We start from the raw sequence: 24,171 nt of genomic DNA, 5'->3' as shown, positions 1-24,171 counted from the left end.
CTGCCTGCCCTGAGCTTCTTTCCTTTACTCCAGGACAGCCACCCACCACAGCAGGAATCTTACCCAGTAGCCCCATGGTGCCAGTCCACAAAGGATCTAATTACTGGTTGGGAAAACTGAAGCTCAGAAGTGTGACAAGATGATGCTCCAAGTCACTCAGTGAGAAAATGTAGTGCTGAGTATCAGACCCTTGGAGCCTTGGGCTGTCTTCTCTATACTATCCTCTTTCCATTACCTGTGTTGGAGGAAAGCTCAGGGATCCGTGGAGGGGACCTGGGGGCTACTAGGGAATGGTGAGAGATGAGACTGGGTTGAGAGGTTAGCAGAGAGTTGATCCTCACATAGCCTGTGGGTCACCCAGGGATGTTTGAAGAACTCAGGACATTGGTCGGATGGAGCCCTCAGATAGTTTGACCAGATGGACCACAAATGTACTGCAGGATCTATACAAAGGCTGGGAGCTGTCCAGGCTCTGGGTGCTGAATCTGTGTAGCACCAAGGAGTAGAAAAAGAGAGACAACTTGAACTCAGAAGGCTGAGTCTGTGGCTGGATGGAGGGGGGAAGGAAGGAGGGTAAGGAAGGCCCAAATTTCTGTCTTTTCAATATCCCGTGGAGAAAGAAGGGGGCACCAAGGGATCAGTTGGGCTGAAGAGGACTTGGAAAAGAAGATATCAGCTGGAGGCTGACATGGGGCGGAGCCTCATAGAAGAGGCAGGCTACCCATGCATTAGAATTTCCAGGTCACCGAAACCTGACCCCATCCTGTGGCCACAGAGCAACCAGGAGAGGGCCAGGAGGCTTGATTGTTCTGCCATCTTCTTAGTACTTGAGTCCCTCAGATTGGGAGAGAACAGCCTGTTCAGAGGTGGGCTCCAGTGAAAAATCATTCTGGAGTGGTTAGGGATGGAGAATGCAGTGGTCACTGCCAGAGACAGCTTAGAAGGTCAGCCAGCCTGCAAAGGGGATGATCATGCATGGATACAGGCACATGGAACATTCTCGATTATAGGAGCTGCTCTTCACCTTCACCATCCTCTAGGTCTCTCTGCTCATCACACGTTGCCCAAGCACCTGCTCTGTGCCAGGCACGGCCGGAACTGGAAACACAAAGGCAAGTCCTCTGGGCCCTCCTGATGCCAACCACAGGGAAAGGGATTCCCTGGAAAGAAGCCAATCTCCTTGCCCTTTTCTCCCCCTAGGGAGTCTCTGGATTGCTATTGGCAGCTTGGGGGAAGCTGCACCCTGCCAGGGGCCAGGGCACTTGGGGTTTACTACACTAACTCCTTTCTAGCCATATTATACCCCAACTTTCAATTTTGAGAAGTAAATATGCAATTTTTTTTTCTTCCCTATAATTTTCCCTGCTGAGGCTGTGGATGTCAGAGCAGCTGGAAAATGTGAATAGCTCAGTGCTTTCGAAAAGGAAAAGAAGGCCGGCCATGCAGCATGAAGCATCCTTGGCTGCTCTTGGCAGGATCCGAGGGCCCTACTGGGGGAGATGTTCTCCAGACTGTGCTGTCAGGGGAGATCTTAACCCAAATAATCCATGTCCCCACCTTCTTGAGATAATTGTCAAGAAGCAGGCGTGTGTCCGTGCGTGACTGTGTGTACACAGAGCGCACGTATGCCTTTGTGTTGGCAGGATGTTGAGGTGAGTTTATTTGCTTACTTTCGGCATATTCCTCTAGAGACTTCAAAACCTTCCTGTCTCAGTAACTGAAGGTCAGGACCGTCCAATCTAAGCTTTTGTTTGGGAAAAGCAGTGGCTGGAATAGAGAGAGACAGGATTTGAGTCAGACAGATGGGGGATGGCTCTTATTTACTTTGTAACCTTGGCGTGTTTAGTCTCCTTGGGTCTTAATTTTGTCAGCTGTGAAACAGAGGTGGGCTTTGACACACGCTGCCTGGATTCCCTTCCAGGAGAACTTACTGACCACCCACAGGCCATGTGGTCAGCAGTCGGACTCAGCTGTCAGCTCCTTCAGGACATGCCTCAGCTGTGGCAAACTGCCTCGTCCGTGGTCATACTTTGCCCTGGTCAGCCCATGTCTAGCTATGGAAGTTTCTGGAGATCTAAAGATATAGCCATTTCTGCCTGCTGCCAGATGCTCTGAAGGCTCTTCTCACTCCAGAGCTTCTCCTATCTACTTTTTCTTCTTTTCCCTTCACAGGTGTTGATTCTTAATAAGCATCTTGCACCCCCAAACTCCACCTCAGCATCTCCTTACAGAGAACCAAACCTGTGATAAATAAGGATGATGACTTTCACTTCAAGAGGTTATTGTGTGAAAGCTAAATGAGATGTTTCTGTCGTATTCTGTGTATCCTGAAACATGGGCAGAGCATGATAAATATCTGTTCCTTTCCTGAGCCTGCCTCTAAAAACTGAAATCCTATTCTAGGCCGTGAGCAGGTGTTTAGCATCCGTGTTCTCTAAGACCGATTTGGGAAAATCCCAGCAAAGAAAGTGGTAGCTCAAAGACTGTGCAGTGTCTAAATCAGAGATGCTGGCCGAGGACTCCAGAGCCAGTCTTGTCCCTGTGAAGTTCATTATCTATGGATCACATCAGCCCTCTTCAAGGATCCTCACTGAAAAAGAAATTGAGCATGCAAATACTCTTCTATCATAATCACCACGTATCCACAGGGTAATTCATAAAAGAGCTGGAAATATATTGAATTTCAATATTGTTTTAGTCCAAATCAATATTAATAATTGTTTGCACTTTTAAAGTGCAATTTTGCAATTGAAAAATTCACAAAGATCAACCAGTAGTTGCTAACACATCAAATTTTCTTATTAAAGGCATAGTCCCTTAACTTTAAAATGTTTCTTATACAACAGGGGATGGCACTGATCCATGAAAATGGTTATCTATTATTTACGTGTACAACATTAGAATCTGCTTCCATTATGCATGAGATGAAAGGCCAGTGATTTTTATTTTTAAGTTTCTTGGTTCTTTAAAACTTTTTATTTTGAGATAGTTCACATACAGTTGTAAGAAAGAGTGCAGAGTCACGGGGTGAAGTCTTTACACGGTTTCCCCCTTTTGCAACATTGTGCAAAACTATGGTACAGTATCACAACCAGGATATTGACATTGATACAGTCGAGAGAGAGAACCTTTCCACCACCACATGGGTCCCTAGGTTGTCCTTTTAAGTTCTTTAAAAATTAAAGACTTTTAAATGGAAAGAGTGGCTCTAGATATCGCAGGATCCATATCATTAGCCCTGTTGTAGATTTCTGCCTCTAAATATTTTCTATCATTATATGGGATACTGCCTCAGCAGACCCAGCATAGAAGTTCCCACACAGAGGAATGGTCCCCTAGGTAGGGCGTAGCCCCAGGTGCAATTCACCTTATCCAGGCTGGCCGGAGTTGGAGGCTTTGCAGACCAGAAAGAACCCAAGAATACAGTTCCTGTATCAGGGCCTTTGATCCCTCAAGCAAGGACAGAGTTGTCATGAAGGGGGACAGCTTGGCAGGCTTGTTTGGTCCATAGGGAACCTGTTATCTCTGGAACAGCGCCTCTCAGGGTGTAGGACACTGGGATATGCCCCCTGGCAGTGGCCCAGATCCATGGTGAGAAACAGGTGACAGGTGTGGATGAGGGACATTCTCCACAGGACCACCTGCTCTGCCTGAAAGTAGCATCACACAAATGAAATTCGCAAGGTGCCTTTCTGTTTTCTAAGACATTTGTCTCACAGCAGAGCTTCAAGGCAGTTGGAAGATCCTCTGCAGTAGATATTTTGAAGGAGGACTGAGTCCAAGATAAGGGGAGTCAAATCATGGGGCTCGTGCGTTTGGTAGAGAGGGAGCCAAGCCCAGAAACAGGGCTCCCTGCTCTGAGCCTGGTGTCCCTCCTATGATACCCATGGCTTAGTTCAAGATGCTCATTTATTTCTTTCTAAAAAATATAAAATTTACCAATTTTAACCATTTATCAGTGTACAGATCAGTAGCCTTTAGTATGTCCTCACCATTTTTTCATCTCTAAAACTTTTGTCTTTCCAAACTGAAACTCTGTATCCATTAAATAATAGCTACCTGTCTCACCTTCTGGCCCCTGGTAGCCTCTATTCTACTTGCTGTCTCTATGAATTTGACAACTCTCGGTACCTCATATATATGCAATTGGCTTGTCTCACTTAGCCTGTCTTCCAGGGGTAAGACAGGTTGATGAAAGCATGTGTTGCTTTCACCAACTTTTGGTCAACCCAGGAAAACTGTAATTCTGTTTGGAGGCTTCCTATCATCACGCAGTATTGGAAAGATTTGGAGAGAATCACTTTTCCAGCATCCAAATGACTTGTGCATGTGTTTGTGCAAGTATTAAGCATGTTAATATACACATATATAGAGAGAGACATATATTAGTCTCCAAGCCTCATGATCAGCAATCTCTCATCCCCAACATGAGGATTCAAAAGTGGGGTTTGGGTGGAGACGGTGCCTTGAGTAGGTTTGAGCTGTCAGGCTCCATCAGGTTCCTGGGGCAGGAATCGGGTGGGGTGGAGCTTACTTCCTGCCTCTCCTCCCGTCATTGGGTTGGGCTACTCCTTGGACCTGATTCCATCCCAAACCTGATCAAAACAAACACACAGCTCCCTGAAACATAAATGACCTTTTTAAAATTCCAAGTTCATGGAGTGCCTCTCTCCCGATGGCCCCCAACACTTCCATCTATTAACTCGTGTTCATTCCACATGCGGCACAGGTTATCGATCACTTTCCTTGTGCCAGGCTCTGTGCTAAGTGCTGGGAATACAAAGATGAAGAAAGGCTCAGAAGCAGCTCCCATGGCTCTGAGTCTGAGCCTGGTGATAAGCACGTGGGGGAGAGGGGCCAGCACCGAGGCCCCCAGGCTTAGGGGATTTGGGGTGCTGAGTGGGCATTCCAAGCTGCTAGGGTGGGGGTGAAGAGGTACTCGGTTTCTCTTCCTGTAAAATTGCTATTCCCTACTCTATCCCATTGGTATAAAATGCCTAAGCATGTAAGTCCTAGGCAGAGATGGTATCCATGGTCTCGTTCTGTCTCTAGCAGCAATCGATGGTCTTGTGTCCTGTGGCTCTTTGGTCAGGCCCTCAGGACCCTCTCACTGCAGCTGCACATTTTCATCCTTAGCCTTCACGTAGCTCTTCTTTGTGTACGTGATAGTGGGAGGCTGGGCTGTGGTGTTCCTTGGAGGCAGGGGATTGGGGGTTCCAGAGCAAGGTATTGGGGGGTGTTTACACCCTAGGATACCCTTGTTCTGCCCCACAGAAATCTTTAGGAATTGAAGGGGATCCTATGCTGTTGTAGTAGAGTGGATGGCAGGTAAATTACTGTTCCCCCAGGACCGGGTGCAGCTGGACATGCCCAGGTGTGCATGGCTGGACCCTGAGGATTTCAGGACCCAGGCCAGCGTCCCCCAGACCCAGCGGGCAGCGGGCGAGGTGGGAGCAATTCTGAATCTGCAGCCCCGCCTCGGAATCCTAGCGCTTGCAGCCATCCGTCATCCTGGGAGAGCATCGCAACTTTATGCCTACGCATAAAAACTGGAGGGACTTGTCCCAGAGTTTGCTGCTGCTGCTGCCGCCGCCGTTAGAGCGGTTTTAATTAGCTGCAGGATTTTAATGAGCTGAAATCAAGAAGAGCCCCATCTCAGAAGTAAGCTGGAGCCGCACACATGGAAGAACTAGTCTGACAAAACAGATGGAGGTGGTACTCTCGGGGGACCGGGCTGTGTACTCCGATCAGCGAGGAGCAGATGAGTTTCTGAGGCCAGGAGGCTGAGGAGGGAAGCCAGGGGTCAGCTGCCCGTGCCCGGCTCGGGCGAGGGAGGGGAAGAGCTGGGCGCCAGGTCCCCGAGGCTGCCGCCGCAGAAGGCACGGTGCCGGATTCAAGGTGACGGCAGTGCCTGGCTCCATTCTCCTCAAGTTGCCATAGCAGCCTCTCTCCCAACGAGCAGCTTCTCCTGGAGCCCTCAGCCGGGAGGGACGTCATTGTTCGCTCCTGCCCGTGTGACGAGAAAGACGGACAGAGAACTTTCCTGGGCCTGGGGCCCACTGACCACGTGGGTGCACCCAGGCTGTCTGGATCGGGATGCTGGGGTGGCTTCCCACAGCCAGAGGGTCCTCTGGGTGACGGTGGCCAGTGTCCAGGCCTTGGAGCAGCTGCAGTCAAGCGTGTCCTTGGAGCCGTCCGAGCGTCCGGCTGTCACCACTGGAGGTGCGTGTATTTTGGCCCGATTCCCAAGTCCTTGCTTGTGCCCTGAAGTCAATGTCTTCAAAATGACAAAAATTTAAATCAGATAAATAAGGAATCATTGGCCCTGCCCTGTGTCCCAGGAGGTGTTTACAAGATTAATTGGATCTTTTTTCCTTCTTAAAGTAAAAATTGGCAATGCCACCCAGGCCTTGGGGAGAGAAGCTGCTGGGAGGACTAGGAATTTTGAGAAGGGCAGGTAGCTCCCGAAACTCAAAAGGACTGTGTGTTTTTCCTGCCTTAAGCCTCCTCCTTCTCTACCCCTAATCATTTGAATTTTCTTATTGTTTTTCAGTCTCAGAAAGGATGAAGGGAGGTGAGGGGGAATTGCACTTGTCACTGGAGCTGATATGATGTCATGTGTGGTGAGGATGGGACAGTCTCAAGTGGGAGCTGAGTCCTGATAGGGCCTGGGACAGCCAAGCCCTGGTCTGTGACAGATTACAGCATCTAACCCCAGGCAATAGCTTGATTGAAAGAGGTGGAGAAAATGGCTTTGGACTAGCATCTCCCCATTGTCTTGAAAATATCTTGTGACTTTGTAGAAAAGAACCCTCAAGGGAACAATGGGGGGTGAGGCCCACGGCACCTGCAGTGAGTCTCTGGCCTGTCAGGGACTTTCCATCCACTCCTCACCTTTGGGACAAGGAGTCTTGCGCAGATTCTAGAATTTTTGCCCCCTCCTAAGGCATGACAGACCAGCTAGGCTTGCAGGCTGGTTATCCAGGAGAGGCGGGTTGATCTTTTGAGGAGTGAGCTGGTCACATGGTCCCCAGTGAGAGCAGACCCAGAGAAGAGTGTTCCCAAGGGAAAGACTGGGGTCTGGGGCTTAGGGGCTTGGACAGAGAAGCCACAGGGTGCTCTAACCCCAGCTTCCTGACTGTGGCCAAGGTGCTTGCGTTCTCTGGAGGTTCTCGGAAGTGACAGAGGTGCACAGTTGATTCTCCTGTTGCAGTGAAGGTGCGGGGCAGGGTACAGTGTTCTCTTCCTCACCAGATTTGGGGGCAGGGATGTGATCCTTGTCCTAGCTACCAGGCATGTGGGTGGTTGGAGCCTGGCTCCGTGTGGTGGGTTTGATGTGAGCAAGGTTCAGAAAGCTAAGATAGGTCACAGCTGTAGGGACCCATTAGTCATCGACAGGGGAAGTCTGTATCAGCTCAAATGGTGACAGTGTGACAGAAGATTGGGGAGGGGAGGGCCGACCAGCTTCCTGTAGCCACATCTGTAGCACCAGCTGTTAAACAAACACGATGACGATCACACATGCTTCTGAGACCCCTTTGTTCATCATATGGAGTCTTTAGGCAGATATTGGGGGTCACATTATTCGCTATTTTGCCAGGCAGCTCATATGCTAGCTATCATTTATCATTTCTTCTGTCCTTCCTGCCTCCATCCCTCTCTCCTTCTTTACAAAAGGTCTTGATGTCCACAGTTACCCATTCTCAATCAAATTGGCTGCCTGCTGTCTGGCTCAGGAGGCCAACGTGGCTGCACAAAGATTGTCAACACTATGGCCAGCTGGGGCCTTGCTGGGGACCATTGATGGTGTGTGTGTGTGTGTGTGTGTGTGTGTGTGTGTGTACGCACATGTTCAGGCACTTGCCAGTACACACCAAGGCGTGTGTGTATACGTGTTAGTGTGCATGTGCCTGCTCATGCCCGGGCTGGGTGCATATATAAATGTGTCCAGAGAGGCCTTGAACTGCCTTTCCTGTTCCCCGCCTGAGGATCTGACCTTCACTGCATCAGTGTGAAATGTCATTTCTACCCTTCTATCTCCTTTCCAAGGTTGCCTGGGCATCCTGGGGGGCTCAGCCAACTGCTTGTGGCAGGCAGAGCCAGGGAAAGAGAGAGGAGATCCACCTCTGCCTTAGTCGCTCATGTTCCTCCAGGAGCTGGAGGCTGGCAGGGGGCTGCGTGGAATGGCCTTGTCTTTCAGTGACATGAGAAACCTGCACTGTGCACCTGAGTCTCTGCAGGATGATGAGTCAGACCCCCAGTAGGGTTCCATCCAGGGCCATCATGGAGGAGGAGAGGCCCTGGCTCCACATGAGGAGTTTCTGGGTCTGAACTTTTGGGGACATATGGCTCTCCATTTTTACCCACTGCAAGCAGGGCAGGGTTGGCCCTGGTTGATGGCAGGAAGTGGCAGTCCTTTATTTTTCCCCACTGAGGTCAGGGCCTGCAGGAAACTCCAGAGCCAGCTCCTGAGACAGAACGAGCCCAGCTCAGCGCTGCCTCAGAACATAAAAGCTGGGAGATCGTGGGAAGCACCTGCTCGGCACAGTCCAGGGAGCCCTGCGCCAGGCGCCTACAGGCCTAAGGCAGGTTAATTAAAGTTAAGTGAGTGAAAAAATAATTACAGAGACTGCAGAGGGAGGAGACCCAAACCTGCAGTCTGTACTCCTCAGCCCCTGAACTTTCCTGAGAAGCATTCTCGTCCTTGGGAGTGTTTTTTTTTTGGGGGGGGGGCAGGGGAGAAGGGAGGGCCTCCTTCTATCACCTTCTGCCTCACCCTCCAGAGGCTGGACACACAGACAGTGGTGGGGGCTGTTTCCCCCATCTCAGTGCCTGGGTAGGGAGACCTCCTTGGTCGAGGAGCACTTCTGGTTTGGGGCCAGACCAGCTACCTAACTGTGGTCTTGGAGGCTGCTGGGAGCTGCCCATGTGCCTCAGCTTCCCGTGGGCACTGCCCTGTGCTAAGATGGTGAAGTTCCCTTGCAGACTCTTTGGGTGGAAGGCAGAGGCGGGCTGATCTTTTGGGGAGGCTCAGGCCAGTAGAACTGGATGAAGGTAAGGGGACACAGGGTCTTTCTAAGGGGAGGTGCCCAGGACACCTGCATCCTGTCCAGCCTGGCCATCTCTGCACCTGTTCCTCAGCGCATCCTACTCCACCATGCCCACCCCTCTGAAGAAACTTATGTCCCTCCTTTGGGCAAATGGCCTTGGGGTGCTTCTATCTTGATCCATAGCCTGACCTAGGTGGGGATCACAGATTGATATGTGGGATATTGGGCATTTCTTCTGCTTTTTAGGAGAAATCAGGGTGAGGGACAAGTGACATGAGCCTGATTTGGGTCTGCAGGGGCCAGAAAAGCAGGCAGGAAGAGAAGAGCTCAGCCTCTGATCTTAAGTCTGGGATCTGAAGGTGGTAGATCTGACTGCCCCACCTCAGCTCCAAGCCAATTTCCTTGAGTGTTGGAACAACCAAGGAGTGGCCAGAGCTTCAGCTACTGCTGGTGTGACTATCCAGCAGGGCCATTTGTCTGTCTGTCAGCTGTGAGGACAGCTCTGCCCGATGTGGGGGAATTGATCTATGTCTGAGCATCCCCTGGCTCTGGAGCCTCCTGCTCCATGGAGACCCGTGTCCCAACACCCTCTAGAGAGGGGCCAGAGTATAGGCAGATCTATGCACTGGACCAGTTGCCAGGGATAAGGCCCCATATTCCTGCCTGTACCTAGACCCCTGCGGGGGAGCACACATACTCATTGGGAGGCTCAAGGAAGTTTTGGACAGTGCCAGAGGGTGTCCACTGGTCCTCATCTGTGGGTCTTCAGGCTCCCCTCTGAATTCCCAGGCTTCAGTAGGAGAATGTCTCTCTCCGTATGCTCCATATGCATGCTGAGAGTACAGATACAGGAGGCCCTGATAGCAGCCAGTGTCCTGACCATATGTGGCAATAGAACTTCCTTCAGCCTCCATCAGCTTGAAAAGGTGCAAGGGGCACACCTCAGTTCCTGGGGTCGAGCAGGGGATCTGATTACACGGGGTTACTGCAGTGACTAGGACCTCAATATCCTGCAACTCAGAGGTGATTCTTTCTCCCCCTCTGCCCTGTAGACCTCAGCCTGATGGATGCCGGATTTGGACGATGAGGGAAGAAAGTGCCTCCCACACCCAAGAGGTGACCCCTGAGTGTGCCCTGGATGACCCTGCGACCTGGCACAATGCGGCTGGCCTGCATGTTCTCATCCATCCTGCTGTTCGGAGCTGCAGGCCTCCTGCTCTTTATCAGCCTGCAGGACCCCACGGAGCTCGCCCCCCAGCAGGTGCCAGGTGAGCCCTTGCATTTGTTCCTGTTGTCACTGGCCTCTACTTTCCCACCCGGGGTGCAGGCCTCCGTGGCTGCCCTGGTGTGCTGGGTTGGGGGACGAGAGTCCCAGTAGGCAGAGGAGGGGTCCTCTCCTCCCACTGGTGGGCATCTGTGTCAGTATGGGAACACTCTGTCTGATGTCCAGTCACCAACCTCAGGGCTCTGGCCTCTGGCATCCATAGCAACAAGGTGTCCCCTCTTGGGGATGATGATGAGATACCCATCTGTTCAGCCAGGTGTTGCCTTTGGTGAAACTCGGATTTAAGGATGATTCTGCCACCTCTTGGGGCCTCTTCCATATTATCTAGGACATTGGAGGTTGAAAAACATCTCCTTGCACCCATCCATACTCCCCAAGTGACACTAGTCACTTTCCCTATAGATCCTGTGAATCTGGCCCCTATGGCTTGCAGAACACCTGGCTTTGTGAGGCCCAAACCCACCCATGCTGCCTGCCTCCTATCCCCACCGGGCCTTGTGACCCACTGAGGAGGATGGTGCCCTTCCTGAGGCACCCTTCCTGAGGTCTTCTGGGAACAAGTGGCATGGTGAGAGCCTGAGGGTGGTTCTGGCATCTCAGTGTGACCAAATATGGAGACAGAGCTCTGCAAGGTCCCTCCACCTCTGCACATGGCAGGGCTGCAGGTCATGGGCATAGGACCAAGGCCAGAGGCTGCTCTGCTTTGGAGTGAGAGGAAGGTGGGGCTCCAGGCATCAGCATCAGCGAGTCTCAGCAGCAGCTTCTGTTAGAAGAGGGTCCAATCCTACTCCCAGTTCACATGGTCCACAACATGGGCACACTGATGCACCCCCAGATAACCCTCCTTCCAGGAGACCCATGCATATACCCCCACTTGCTCAGGGCTCTGATCCAGGGACAGGATGGAAGAATTGTGGAAGCCAGAGGTTTAGGTTTTCTGTGCCACCTCCTGCCTGCGACCTGTAGCATGGAATGGGGGTGCTTGGCCTAGGATCGCCTGTTCTTGGCGAGAGCTGGGGTACCCTGTCTCCAGGCCACCTCTGCCGTTCCACCATCTGCTCTCCAGATTCAGGCTCTCTGAGCAGAATTGCAACCCTTCCTCTGTGCATGTCCCCATTGTTTCACGTCTACGAACAGATTGAAGACCGTGGGCACCAGGAAGGAGGCCAGAGCCCACTCAGGCCCAGAAGCTGCTGACAGAGTGAACCAGGCACAATGAGCAGCACCTTTCTTCACGAGAAAGAATGAGAGGCAGGAGACAGCCAAAGGGCCACAGTGCTGATGTTCCTGACCCGACCCCCTTAGCCGGGGGCTGTCTCAAGTCTGTCTGTCTGCTCCCTGTCTTGTGAAGAAGCAAGTGTGCCTGACCAATCTGGCTCCTCTGGGGACTTTGCAGCCTCTCAGGAGCCCTATAATAGTGGATGACTCTGTCGGTGAAGCAGTGCGCCATAGGATGGTGCCATCAGGGCAGACTGAGTTGGTCCCATGGTTTTTGTATTATCTGTGCCAAAGCAAACTGGTGAGGGGAGAAGGGCACTTGAATACTGCTTGGGATAAAGGGCGCCGTGTATCCTTGGTGCATGCCCTGGTGTGCGTGTTTGGAGATACACACATGGGCAGAGGTTCCAGATGCCCAATGTCCTGCATTCTGTGGGAGGAGCCAGGAAGAGAATGTCTGAGTGTATCTGTGGCATTCCCCTGGGACAAGGGCATGGATCAGTGGTCCACTTCTGGGACAGGTGGTATATTCCCATTTGGGTACGCGCCTTGGTGGCCCCAACATTTGCCCTATTGTGGTGCAGACAGCTGGCAAAGCAGAGCACTTGCTTCTACAGGCAGTGGATTCTTGTCCCTCGTGACAGTTGCCGGTGTGCCCTGCCCAGCTGTGCAAGTACACAGATGTGTGGATTAAGGGTGGGTGAGGGCCCATGGGGTGGCATGCTCAGAGAAGAGCTTGGAGCCCCAGGCAGGCAGGACACATAGGATGGTGTGAAGCTGAGGTGAGCATCCCTCAGAGTCAGGCAAGGAACATGCTTGGGTCCTGAGCCATGTTCTTCTGTTGGTAAATGCAGGTGGACCACTCTCACCAAGGGCCACGTGACTGGCAACTTTGACGTTCTAGGTAAATCACACCAAACACAGTCATAAAACTTTAAGTAATGCTTACGTTACTTTCCCCGAGCAAAGTGCTCCTGACACAAGCTGTTTGTGTTGATTTGTTACTATTCATTTATTCTTTCCCTGTACTTCTCACAGCAGCCTAATTGTGATTCGGTACCAAGAAAGCAATATCAAAGTAATTTTCCACAACATTAGTTACAATTTTCTTCTGATCTTTCAAGTGAAACAATCCCATCCTGTTGGCTTCTCTGAGCATATAAACCTTGATTACATTTATCTGTTGGAAACCAGTGCTTACGAAGTGTATATGTCCAGTTGCATGGCTGGGTGGCCCCAGGGGCCCTGACAAGCCTTCTTCCCATGGGTTTTTGTCCAAGGGAGGTGCAGACTAGGGAGGCTGCCCTGCTGTCGGGATTGGCAAGGCCACTTGGGGAGCCCTAGTCTACAGAGGAAAATCCAAGTGGCGTCATAAATTTTCTTGTGAATGGATGGCGTTCTCTGAACTCTGTCATTGGTTACGTCATGAAGGTGGGAGGAGGAGGGTGGGCAGGTGAAAATCCAGGAACCAGCTTGAGAAGGTGATGGGCATTCTGTGTTGCTTACAATCCCTCAGGGTCTGGCACCAGTCAGATTTCACCAGTGCAGCTACCAGATGTTAGTAAGTAGCTCCTAAACTTCTTATGGGCCAGCCCACCTCGCCTGGGTAATGCATTGTTAGGTGGAATCGTACGCAGTTGTCAACTTTTGTAAGTCATGTTATGTTTTTTTTAAAAACTCATTTTTTGCTATATTTTCTTTCTTTTTTTTAGGGGTTAGTAGCAGGGATTGGACACAGGGGCACGCAACCCCTGGCCACATCCCCAGCCCTATTTTGTATTTTATTTAGAGAAAGGGTCTCACTGAGTTGCTTAGCGTCTCACTTTTGCTGAAGCTGGCTTTGAACTCTCGATCCTTCCGCTCAGTCTCCCAAGTTGCTGGGTTTACAGGCATACACCACCGCGCCCAGCTGCTATATTTTCCATCAGTATATTTGAAACAGGGATAGCTATCTCTTAACCAACCTGCATTCTAAGATTTTCTTGCCTATGAGAGAATTTTACTTATCCCATTACAAATATTTTCCAGTTTTCAATATTGCAAGTTACTGAGTTCAGGGCTTCTGCCCTCAGGAAGTTCATTTCTTGTCCCAAGAGTTAAAACTCATCCCTTTTTCCAGAGAAAAAACTCAGTCCAGAAGTGAGAGCCAGCCCTCTGACTCTGGGGACTGCAGAAGGCAGAGTTCATTCACATTCACTTGGGCAAACTGAATTTTATGAACCACCTTTCTCCATGAACTTTTTCTGCAGAGAGTTTGAGTAGAATGGTAATAGATTAGAATAGTACAGTAAACTCCATGTATGTGTCACCCAGCCCTCCCAACCTGGCTGGGCCACTGCTTTATCTGTATTCCTCCTTCTATCTGATTTTTAAACCTATAAACAGAAAGCAGATCAGTTCATTCATAAATATTTCAATGTTTCTAAGTTCAAAAGAAAACAACTCCTTTTTTTTTTAGCTTTACCGCTAAACCATCCAATGATTCCTTAATAACATCAAATTTCTAATCATCTCAGAAATAAATCCACTTTTTTTCCATTTCGTTTTATCCAGAATCCAGATAAGGCCACACATTACAGTTGATCAATGAGTCTTTACATCTCGTCTTTTTCTTTTATTGTTCTGGGGATTGAGCCCAGGGTCACTTAACCACTTAGCCAATCCCCAAGCCCTTTTTTAATTTTTTGTTTTGAAACAGGGTCTCACTAAGTCCTCAGGGCCTCACTAAGTTGCTAAGGTTGGTCTCAAGCTTGCAATCCTCCTGCCTTAGCCTCCTGAGTCACTGGGATCACAGGTGTACACCACCAAGCCCAGCCCTTTATTCTTGATAGTCTCTACAAATTAGACAAATCTTGTGAACTGATCTGATGTAGGTTTGGGGTTCGAGTTTTGTTTGTTTGGTTTTTGGCAAATATTTACACGTGCGTCTGTGTTCCTCTATCAGGAGGTTTATATCTGCCGGGTTCTCTTTTGCTGTCCAAGAGCCATTGATGGTCCGTCCTAGGACCGTTCTTCAGGCATTCCAGAGGCCTGTGTTCTCACTTTATCATTCTTCTTCATTCTTTTAAGTGGAATGGATTTTGTTTTAATGGGGCCAGGCGAATCATTGTTAGTGACCCATGAAACCAGAGTGAATGGTGGATTGATTGGTTGATTGATACATAAAACAATAGCACCTTCTGGTACAGCTTCTGTTGCACATACTATAAATACATTTCTTGTTTTTCTCCTCCTCCTCCTCCTCCTCCTCCTTCTTCTTCCTCTTCCCCTTAATTTTTGGATTTTGCAGTGTGAGTTTTCTTAGGGTGGGGCCACCCAGGTTTCAGGGCTCTTTGCTCTTTCTTGGAGTCGAGGAACTAAGGGCGGGTGCTGAGATGTCAGCCCAGGTGAACAGTAAAGCTCCCTCTCGGGGACTCCTGGTGCAGACAAAGGGAATGGACAGCCCCTAAGGACACCTCTGTCTGAAGCGTGCCCCTGGGACATACCTTGCAGGGCACAAGAGCATTCTCAGATCATAATAATAATAACTACATTGATGGAACATTTACCATGTGCCAGGTCTTTCTTGTGCTAAGCACTATACAGGTTTCAATGCATATGATTCTTATACACGATTTCTGCTTACAGTGTGCTGAGAGCTGACTAGGTCAGACATGGAAGCCATGACAATACAAGGCTCTCAGACCCTCACCATGTGCTCGGCACCATCACAAGCACTTTACATGTATTTAGTACCATTTAATACTTTAAACCCCTCATAACTTAATTACCATTTTGTCATTTAACAGTAGATGAAACTACTAAGGTCAGAGAGGTTAAGAACAATACCCAAGCCACACAGCTCTCTGGCTTTCAGAGTTGGGATGTGCCTTTAAGCAACTGGCAGTGACCACACACCATCTGTCTCCCCAGAACTGGAGGCACCTGGCATTGCTATGACCCAGACCAGGGACAGAGCCTGGGTGGAAAAAATGTGTGGACAAAAGTTTGGAGCAGGAGAGAGTGAGCCCGGGGTGCGTGGTAGAGGAGCCAGCCTTTGCCCAGGGAATGGGCAGCTCTGGAGATGCTGGGGTGGGAAGGAGTGGCTGCATGGCGTGCAGTGTGGGCAGAGAGCAGGGGGGACAACCCCAAGTGACCAGCTGGGAGGGGTTTCAGTGATGCAGAGGGGTGACAAAGCCCAGGGCAGATGGGGATGGGAGAGGTCTGGATTCAGGACCACCAAAGTGGCTGGCTGCAGAGCTGGCCAGCTGGTGGGTGGGAGGATATAAAGAGTGAGGAGGACAGTGGTCTCAGTTTAGGGGGACTCTGGTAGATGGGAGTCAGAAGTACCATTCACCAAAGCAGATACGACAGATGGGAGTGGTCTTCGGGAGAGGCCGGGGCCACGTGTTTCCTTTTGGACTATGGCATCTGATGTGCCTGGCAGGATGTGTGGTGTTGCCCTATAACTCTTCTACCAAGGGGCTCCAGCGCCACGGGCCGTGGAACCAGGCATGAGACACAGGAAGCACACCTGCCCCTCCTGCCCCCCCTTGCTCCTTCACCTTCTCCTTCACTTTCACACACTCGAGGGCAGGTGCCGGATCACACGGGTTAGAAAGGGCTGTTGGAGACCCTGCCCTGGGAGGGGGGCTGGCGTCTCCATAGTCTTGCATCTGCTCCACTTTTCTAGGCCAGGAAACTGGAGTCTTCCCTGGAAGCTGCCCACTCCTGGTTGGGCTGGAGGCCAGAGCTGACAGTCAGGCTTCTGCCAGAGCTGCTCACCTTGTCCCGGGATGGAGCCTCTGTGCCTGGGTCGCTGGGCTTGGCAGCAGGGTGGAGAGCACTGTGTGTGCCCATCTGTGCAGAGACTGCCATGATCCAGCTACTCAGCTGTCTGGGTTGGTTGAGGGGTGCAAGGAAGAGTGAAAACAAGTGGGGGACAATTAGATGAGGTCTGCTCTTAGGCGTTCACAATCTTTGGGGTCAGGGACTTTTTCTTAGAGGGGCTCTAATTTGGGGGCATTGGAGGAGAGACCTGGGGAATTAGGAGGGCTTCCTGCAGGAGGGGAGCAGTGTCTTCCCTCTCCAGTCCTCAAGCAGCGATGATCTCCAGTGGAAGCAGCAAAGTGGGCTTGGGGGAGACTTGTGGAGCCAGGGATCTCTCCCTGGAGCACACGCTGCTGAGCATCTTGCCGCACATCTCAGCTAGAAATCCACAGAGCCGAAGTCCCAGCGCCCAGTTTTACCTACACAGTGCTGAGGGCCACATTGCAATGTCAGAAGGTTTGTCTGGACCCTACAGTGACTGTCTTTATCCAGATGTGTTGCTCTGGAGCTCCAAGACCACAGCTTCAGGCCAAGAGCTTTGGGTGGGCCAGGGCCACAGGGGCGAATGCCAAAGAGCTCTCAAGAGCTCACCCAAGCAAAGTGTGAGCCGCCCCCTCCCTGGCAGCGAGCCCTATCCTCTTAGAACTGGGTTGCCTAAGCCCACGCTCCCCCCAGAGCCGGAGAGCTAGCCCCTCCCGTTTCCATGGAGCCGATGCTTTCCCCAGGCAGGTGGGTTTTATTGGAATCCTCTCGAGTCTGTTTCCTGAAACGCTTTTCTAACGGCATTGCGGAACATCATATATATTTCCTACAAACCTTGCGAGGCTGACACATCCTTGTTGTGACTGTGAATATCAGAAGTGACATGTAATTGCAGTGATCCATCCTGTTAAGTAGCTGGCAATATATCATTGCAAAATCAGCAGGGCTGGGACTCTCGGAACCCAATGTTTCTAAACAATGCACCTGCAGCGTCTTCCAACTCTCGCCAAACCCCACCCAGAGCTCACCAGGGCTGCCGCACCCTCCCCGGCCTCCGCTCCCCTCTCTGGGGCCACAGCAGAGATAATTTCACTTTGGGGAAAGCCACCCACTGGGTTTTCAATTCTCCTGGAGTGTCCCCAACTCGTCACATAATTGCACCGAGCTTTCCTGGAGGTGCTTGTAAAAGTGCGCTTCCAGCCGTGCCCTGGACTTCTGCCCCCTTTCTCCTTTAGACCCCAGAACATCCTCGTGGGGGTTCTTTCTGAGCCAGCCCAGCCATCACTGTGCTAGCAAAGGAAGGAGGCTGGTGGGCTCTGCATGCACCGTTAGAAGGATGCAGATGGGGAGGGGACTAGGGGTTGGACACGGCCAAGGGACACAGATGGCTCTTTGCTCTGTGTTCAGTGTCCATTTAGACTGCAGTGTGAAGGGTACCCCCGCAGCTGTGCAGAGGCCAGTGATGATGAAGGGACAGACATGGAGCCCCCACGTGATGATCAACAGGTGCCAGAGGAAGGCACCAGGGCTGGAACTCTAAGCCCAGTGTGTCTGGTGTGTTCTAGTGGTTCTGACTTTGGAACCATCATTGGATGCTGCTGTATGTAGGGAGGGGGTCGTGGAAGTGACCCTCACTCCCATACTCCTTAGACGGCCCTGAAGATGGCAGTACCCACCTCGAGCCCTGTCTCTGCAGTGGGAGTTGGTCTGTCACCACTCCCTCTCACCTGAGCCTGGATCATTCTTTATAGCAGCCCTAGCTCTCAGCTCCCCAGCATCTCCATTCTCCATGGGGCCCCATTTCTTGGGTTCCTCCACCCTCCTGTAGGTGGGGGGAACACTCACTTCCTCCTACAAAAGATGCCTTGGGTGGAGGGGGGAGTGTCTCCAGTTGGATCCTCACTTTCCTTTGGTGCATTAAAATATGCTAAATGAAAAATAATGAGCATGTAGGAACTAATAACAGGAATCACCTAATTAAATTAGGAAACAGACATCATATTGCTGTAATCTGAAAATTGATATTAATAGAAAATGGTCCCAGAATTGTTATGTTAAAAGTTCCTCTGTGGGGTGGGGGGCGGAATTAGAAAGGAGAACAGAACAGAAAATTGGGACAATCAGATCCAATAAGAGTGAGATTTATGTTCTAAAGGAATTACATAGTAAAATGCTAAAAAACAGAAGACAGGATCACTCTATAGGTCTAATGAATTAACAGATAAAATGGCCTTGAAAAACCACAGAAATCCATACTCTTGCATGCTGATCATTTCTAAAATGAGACAATGTAATTAAGCTTCAGTGTGCGGGATTGGAAGTCAGGGTTCTTGTGAATTGGGTGCCTGGCACTGTCCCCAAGTGCCCTCATCCGCTCTCCCTTCTCCCTACAATGCCATTCCCTTCAACTTAGGTTAAGTCAGTTGTTCAAAGTCCTGAAGTGGCTGAGCCAGGATCAAACCCAGATTTGGCTTATTCCAAAACCTGTGTTGTCGCGTTTCTCACGACTAAAACACTCAGGGTCACTGCAGGTGAACTGGGCTGCACGAAATAACCACACAAGAGACAGAGACACCTTTCTCTGTGGGTCCTGTGACAGCTCCTCTGAACTTAAGGGTCTGCAGAAAGAGAGAGAGAGAGAGAGAGAGAGAGAGAGAGAGAGAGAGAGAACGCATGCGCACACACATACACACTCTGACCCCTTTTATTGGGGAGAAGCCATTCAAATGAGGCAAGGGGTCAGGTTTCAGGGGTTGAGTTTAGCTTCCTGATGTCTATTGTCAGCAGGTTGACTGACAGCTAGGAAGGCCACACCCATAGGCAGAGCAAGAGAAGGGGACACACAAAGGGTATTTCCATGGAACATTCGACCCTAAACAGGGCCAAGGGGTAGTATTACAAAGGAATAGGTGAGTGTAGCTCCTAAAGACATGCCTTCTACTTCCTAGGCTGGGACAACGCCCAAGTCACCTCTGTCAGAGCCTCTTGCTTCAGGATGGAAGGCGTGGGTCATTCAGAGTGGCTCCCCACACTGCATCTGACCCACTCTGTCCCCCTTGCCTGTTGCTACTAGTTAGTATCAAGTTCTCTATCTTATTTTTCGATTTTATTCTACCATCTCCTCAGAGGGTATTTCTCGCTGACACCTGGCCGATTTTGGTAAGAGCCCAATTCCCTGATCCCAGGCCCCAAGGGCTCCTCCACTGTTTCGGTTAAACAGCTCACTACAAAGCCACCTTCTGAAATTACAGTTCAGCTGGAAACTGGGTCTCCCATTGTGTGTGGGCCCGGCCACAGGTTGAGCAGGGCTGGCGGTTCCGATGCCCACTCTGTCCCCAGGTAGCCCCGGTTTTAAGTTGTGCCTCCACAGCAGGCCATTGTTCCCCCAGAGGACCCCCATGCAGGAGATGAATCAGGCTCTGTTCACCTGAGACATGAATCACTGCTGGGTGGGTCCAGAATGGGTCTCAGGTGTGGGGTGGCCCCTTTCCCACTCTGCCTGGCTCAGACTGAATTGGAGGAACTGAGGGAGGAGGAGACGGAGGTCAAGATCTGCGTGTGAGATGTCCCAGAATGTCCCATGACCGCACCAAGGCCAGTCATGGTGCCCTATGAGGACTCCATGGGGACTCCAGGCTGGGTGTTGGGACGGATCCACGTGGGGCTGAACTTCCCGTGTCTCCATGGGTGCCCCATACCTCCCGGCCTGTGTCCTGGCTCACTGACTGGGCAAGCCTCGCACTCAGAAGGAGGTGTGCCAGGAGAGGGGAAGGGCAGAGGGCCGCAGGAGGTCGGAGGGGGCTGAGAGGTGGATCCCGCAGCCTGGCTCCCCACCTCCCCCTCCTTCACACCTGGCCTGGAACCTCAGGATCAAGCTGGGAGGGCCTCAGGGCACACAGTGAATGGGAGCAGGGCACCCACTGCCAAGCTGGGGCAGATCCAGTGGGCTCCTAACCCCTGCCAATCCTTCTGACGGGAGCCTCTGTTCCTAACATGAATAGTGAGAAAGTGGCTCTGAGGCCGCCATGGCTCCCAGGACAGGGCTGTTGTCACGGCTGGGCTGCGGTTGTCCTTCTCCATAGCCTCTGGGTGAGTCTTGGTTGTGGAAAACCCAGAAAAGGTCATGGTGGTAGTCATAACAACAGAAGTCCTGAGGGCCCTGAAGCCTGTCCAAGATGGAGTGGGTCCGCCAGGGAGGGCCTGATCGTGGGACAAGGCCGATGCCCTGGGGCCAGCTGCCCACGGTGGTGGTATAGCTGGCCCTGTGCTCCTGCTGCCACCATTCCTGTGCCTTTAGGGTCAACGCAGCTCTTCTCCTTCTCACGATATTTGCAGGAAGCCAGGAGCCGTGGCGGGAAAGATCCCATTTAAGCCCACAGTTCACCATGACGTACCCACGGACGTTCTCGTTATAAAGCTCATTTTACAGGGTTTGAGGTTTTGCTGTGTTAATTTGAATCCTAGCTCCTTGGAAGATTCTCCCATTTTAAAATTTTATTTATTTTTATTCGTTTATTTATTTATAGGGGGGAAATCGCCAAGCTTACATCAATTCTGTTGTCCCGGACTGCTGTCACTGGGGAGGCCCTGATGGAGAGGCCAGAGGAACCCCTGGGGGCTTCTCCTCATTCTCATGGTCTCTGTCCAATTAGGGATATTGGGGACTGGCTCTTGCCTTGCCCTGAGGATTTGTCAAGGGACTGTTTAGCTCCCTGGGAAGGCCTGAAGGCCACTGTTAGAGTAGCTGGCCCTGTCCAAGCTCCCAGTGAAGTTGTTTGGTTGTCCCCAAGGTCAGAGGATCCAGTCTCTAGCCAATGGTTCTCACTGAGGTTGTCCTGAGGAGGGTGGCCTGTAGCCCCTGGTTGCGTTTGCATTTGGGTGTGTCTGTACAGATCCAGTCCTGGGAAGGCTGCCCCTGGTGCTCATCATTGGAGGGAGGAAGGATAAGGGGTCTTTTGCGATTCTTCTCTGCTGCCTCCATGTGAGTGGCAATGTCACTGGGGCTGTGAGTGGGACCAGAGAGTCCTGATAGCTTTCAAGAAGGTAAGAAGGTTGGGAAGTGATGAAGGTGTAAGGGCTGAGTGCCTACTGTATACCAGGCACTATACTTTATGGTACTTTGTAAATATCTCATACTGGAGCCTCAGCACCCACCTGTTCTACAGATGGAGAAACTGAAGCACAGAGAGGTGAAGTCACTTGCCCAAGTTCGCACAGCCAGGAAGTGGCAGTACTTGAACTAGAATCTGGGTCCCCAGATTCCAAAGATCTGTGAAGTCTTATTGATGACTCTGACAGCTTTTGGGGATTGAGAACACCCCATTCTAAGACACAGGGCATTGGAAGGTCAGCCTAGGGGGCCTGCACATGACTGTCCCACTGATGTTTTGCTTCTGCATGTTGCAAACGTGCTCTGATTCTTATGCACATTTTAGTGGGTTGATGAGGCTCAGGTAGTCCTGAAAATGTGTGTGTCTGGCTCTCACCCATGATCCTGTATATGTTCTCCCCTCAGTATTACTGCAAACCATGAAGGTGGGGTTGTACCTCATGAAAAAAAAAATAGTTCACAGTGAAGTTTGGCTGCTCTGAGCATCCCCTGATGTTTTCACCAGTCACACACTGGGAGAGGGCACACAGTCATAGCCCAAGCAGGGGCAGGTGACTTGGGGACCAGAGGATGAGTTTATCTGTGGCTTGCCAGCCTCAGAAGTGACTGAGGAATTGCCATTCCCTCAGGGACTCAGCAAAAATGGTTATGGTAACCCCTCGCCCGTGACCTGGACAGGCCAAATAATGAAATGACATTCATAATATCGCAGGTCGAGTGATCCCTGCTTGAATCAGTTCCTTCCCAGAACCCATTCAGAAGTAACGGCGTAATTAAAGGGTTTTCCTGGATGAAATCAGGTCTCATCAAGCATGTACAGTATATAGGACTTGCAGAGTTTTTGAGGGCTTCATCCCCTCCCTGGGGAATGGGGAGGACAGTCGGCAAGGGCAGGACCACAGGCAGGGGGGGGATGGGGTTTTACTGCCGGGGAACTTCTCCATTTTCACTCACTTATTGGACCCATGTTTACTGAGCTGTCCCTGGTCTGATGGAGTCCACAGTGCGTAAAGTGGTGGGGAATGCCTGTCCCACCCCGTCTCTTCCCACACAGGTATCCAGCAATGACCCAGGCGAGGGGACTGATGATGTTGCCTCCTCCATCCACTTAGGGGCCCGTAAGTTAGAATATGAAGCTAAGATCGTACAGATGGACTTCCCACTGGTCAGAGAAGGAGAAGAAGGGCCAGGGCCAGTGGCATGGTGCGACTCCTGTAACAAATACCCAAAGGTCCCACCTCCAAATATCACTCACAGATGAATCTTTTATTTGTTCTCTTTAGATACACATGACAGTAGAGTGTATTTTGACATATTATACATATATGGAGTATACCTCACTCTGTGTAGGATCCCGTTCTTGCAGTTGTACATGGTGTGGAGTTTCACAGGTTGTGGAGTCACATACGAACATAGGAAGGTTCTGTCTGATTTATTCTACTGTCTTTTCCTACTGCCATCCCCTCTCCCTTCCCTCCATTCTCCTTTGTCTAATCCAATGAACTTCTGTTCTTCCCTTCCCTCGATTTATTGTTTATCAAGCATCCACATATCAGAGAGAATATTGGCCTTTGGTTTTGAGGGGATTGGCTTATTTCACCTAGCATGAGAGTCTCCAGTTCCATCCACTGATTGACAAATGCCATAATTTCATTCTTCTTTATGGCTGAGTAATACTCCACTGTGTGTGTGTGTGTGTGTGTGTGTGTGTGATGTTTTCTTAGTTCATTCAATGTTGAAGGGCATCTAGATTGGTTCCATAGCTTAGCTATTGTGAATTGAGCTTCTGTGAACATTGATGTGGCTGCGTACTGTAGAATGCTGATTTTATTTTTTATTTATTTTTTCTTTTTTTTAAAGAAGAAGAAGAATGCTGATTTTAAATCCTTTGGGTATACACCAAGGAGTAAGTTGCCAACACATGAAATTTGAGGCATATGTTCAAATCACAGCAGGTCCCATCTGACCAGGCCTATCCACTAGAGAGAAGGGAGAGAGCCCTGCTTGGTGGTGGAAGAGTCTACCTGGAGCTTCACACCCTGGCCAGGACCTCCCTCTACCCAAAGCTGTTTCTAATTTCTCTAATTTGCTTCACTCATGGGGAGGCGGCCTTCCTCTGGGAGCCGTCTCATACGTAGGTGCAAAAAAACAGAATCACATGAAAGCAAATAACCGGCAGTGTGGCCAGACCCAGCAATAGGGCCCACTGAGCTGCTGTGCCCACCCCGCCCCTGGGTAACAGAACCTAAAACTTCCTTAAAACTCCAGAAGGGAAGAGAAATCTTGGGAGCCAGAAAATGAGCGGCACTGGAGGGAAGCAATCAGTTCCAAGGGATGCCTAGAGAGTCTCCCCATTCGGGTTGTGTATGTGTGTACGTGTGTGCGCGTGCGCTGGGGATGGAACCCAGGGTTGTGTACATGCTAGGCAAGCTCTCTTCCACTGAGCTTCACCTCCTGCATGCGAGCTAGGACTTACAGAGAGCTTTATTCAGGCACACATCATCAGGATTGGTTCCAGGACCCCACCCCCACCCCAGGATGCTCAAGTTCCTTATGTAAAACGATGTAATGTTTGCATATAATCTAGGCACATCCTCCGGTCGACTTTAAAGCATCTCTAGATTCCTTACAATATCCAATACAATGTAAATACTATGTAAATTGTTGTTATAGTGTATTGCTTAGGGAATAAAGACAAGAAAAAGTCTGTGTATGTT

At 50.6% G+C, this 24,171-nt stretch overlaps 1 protein-coding gene across 2 annotated transcripts in view; it reads left to right on the top strand.

Moving 5' to 3' along the window:
• Positions 1–24,171, top strand: part of Chst8 (carbohydrate sulfotransferase 8) — a 117,279-nt gene that overhangs the window by 43,376 nt on the left and 49,732 nt on the right. The window contains exons 1-2 of one of the 2 annotated variants that reach the window (XM_058580435.1): positions 5,557–6,222; positions 10,103–10,318. In XM_058580435.1, coding sequence (XP_058436418.1) covers positions 10,189–10,318 — 130 coding nt within the window. In that variant the 5' untranslated portion in view covers positions 5,557–6,222; positions 10,103–10,188. Of the gene's footprint in view, positions 1–5,556; positions 6,223–10,102; positions 10,319–24,171 lie in introns of those variants that run through there. The other variant, XM_046447953.2, reaches the window with a different exon arrangement.

Source organism: Marmota monax, unplaced genomic scaffold, assembly GCF_021218885.2.
Source record: "Marmota monax isolate L192 unplaced genomic scaffold, Marmota_monax_Labrador192_F-V1.1 WCK01_AAM20220418_F8-fsc00101, whole genome shotgun sequence".
NCBI classification, from domain to species: Eukaryota; Metazoa; Chordata; class Mammalia; order Rodentia; family Sciuridae; genus Marmota; species Marmota monax.
This window is presented reverse-complemented; position numbering and strand designations above follow the sequence as displayed.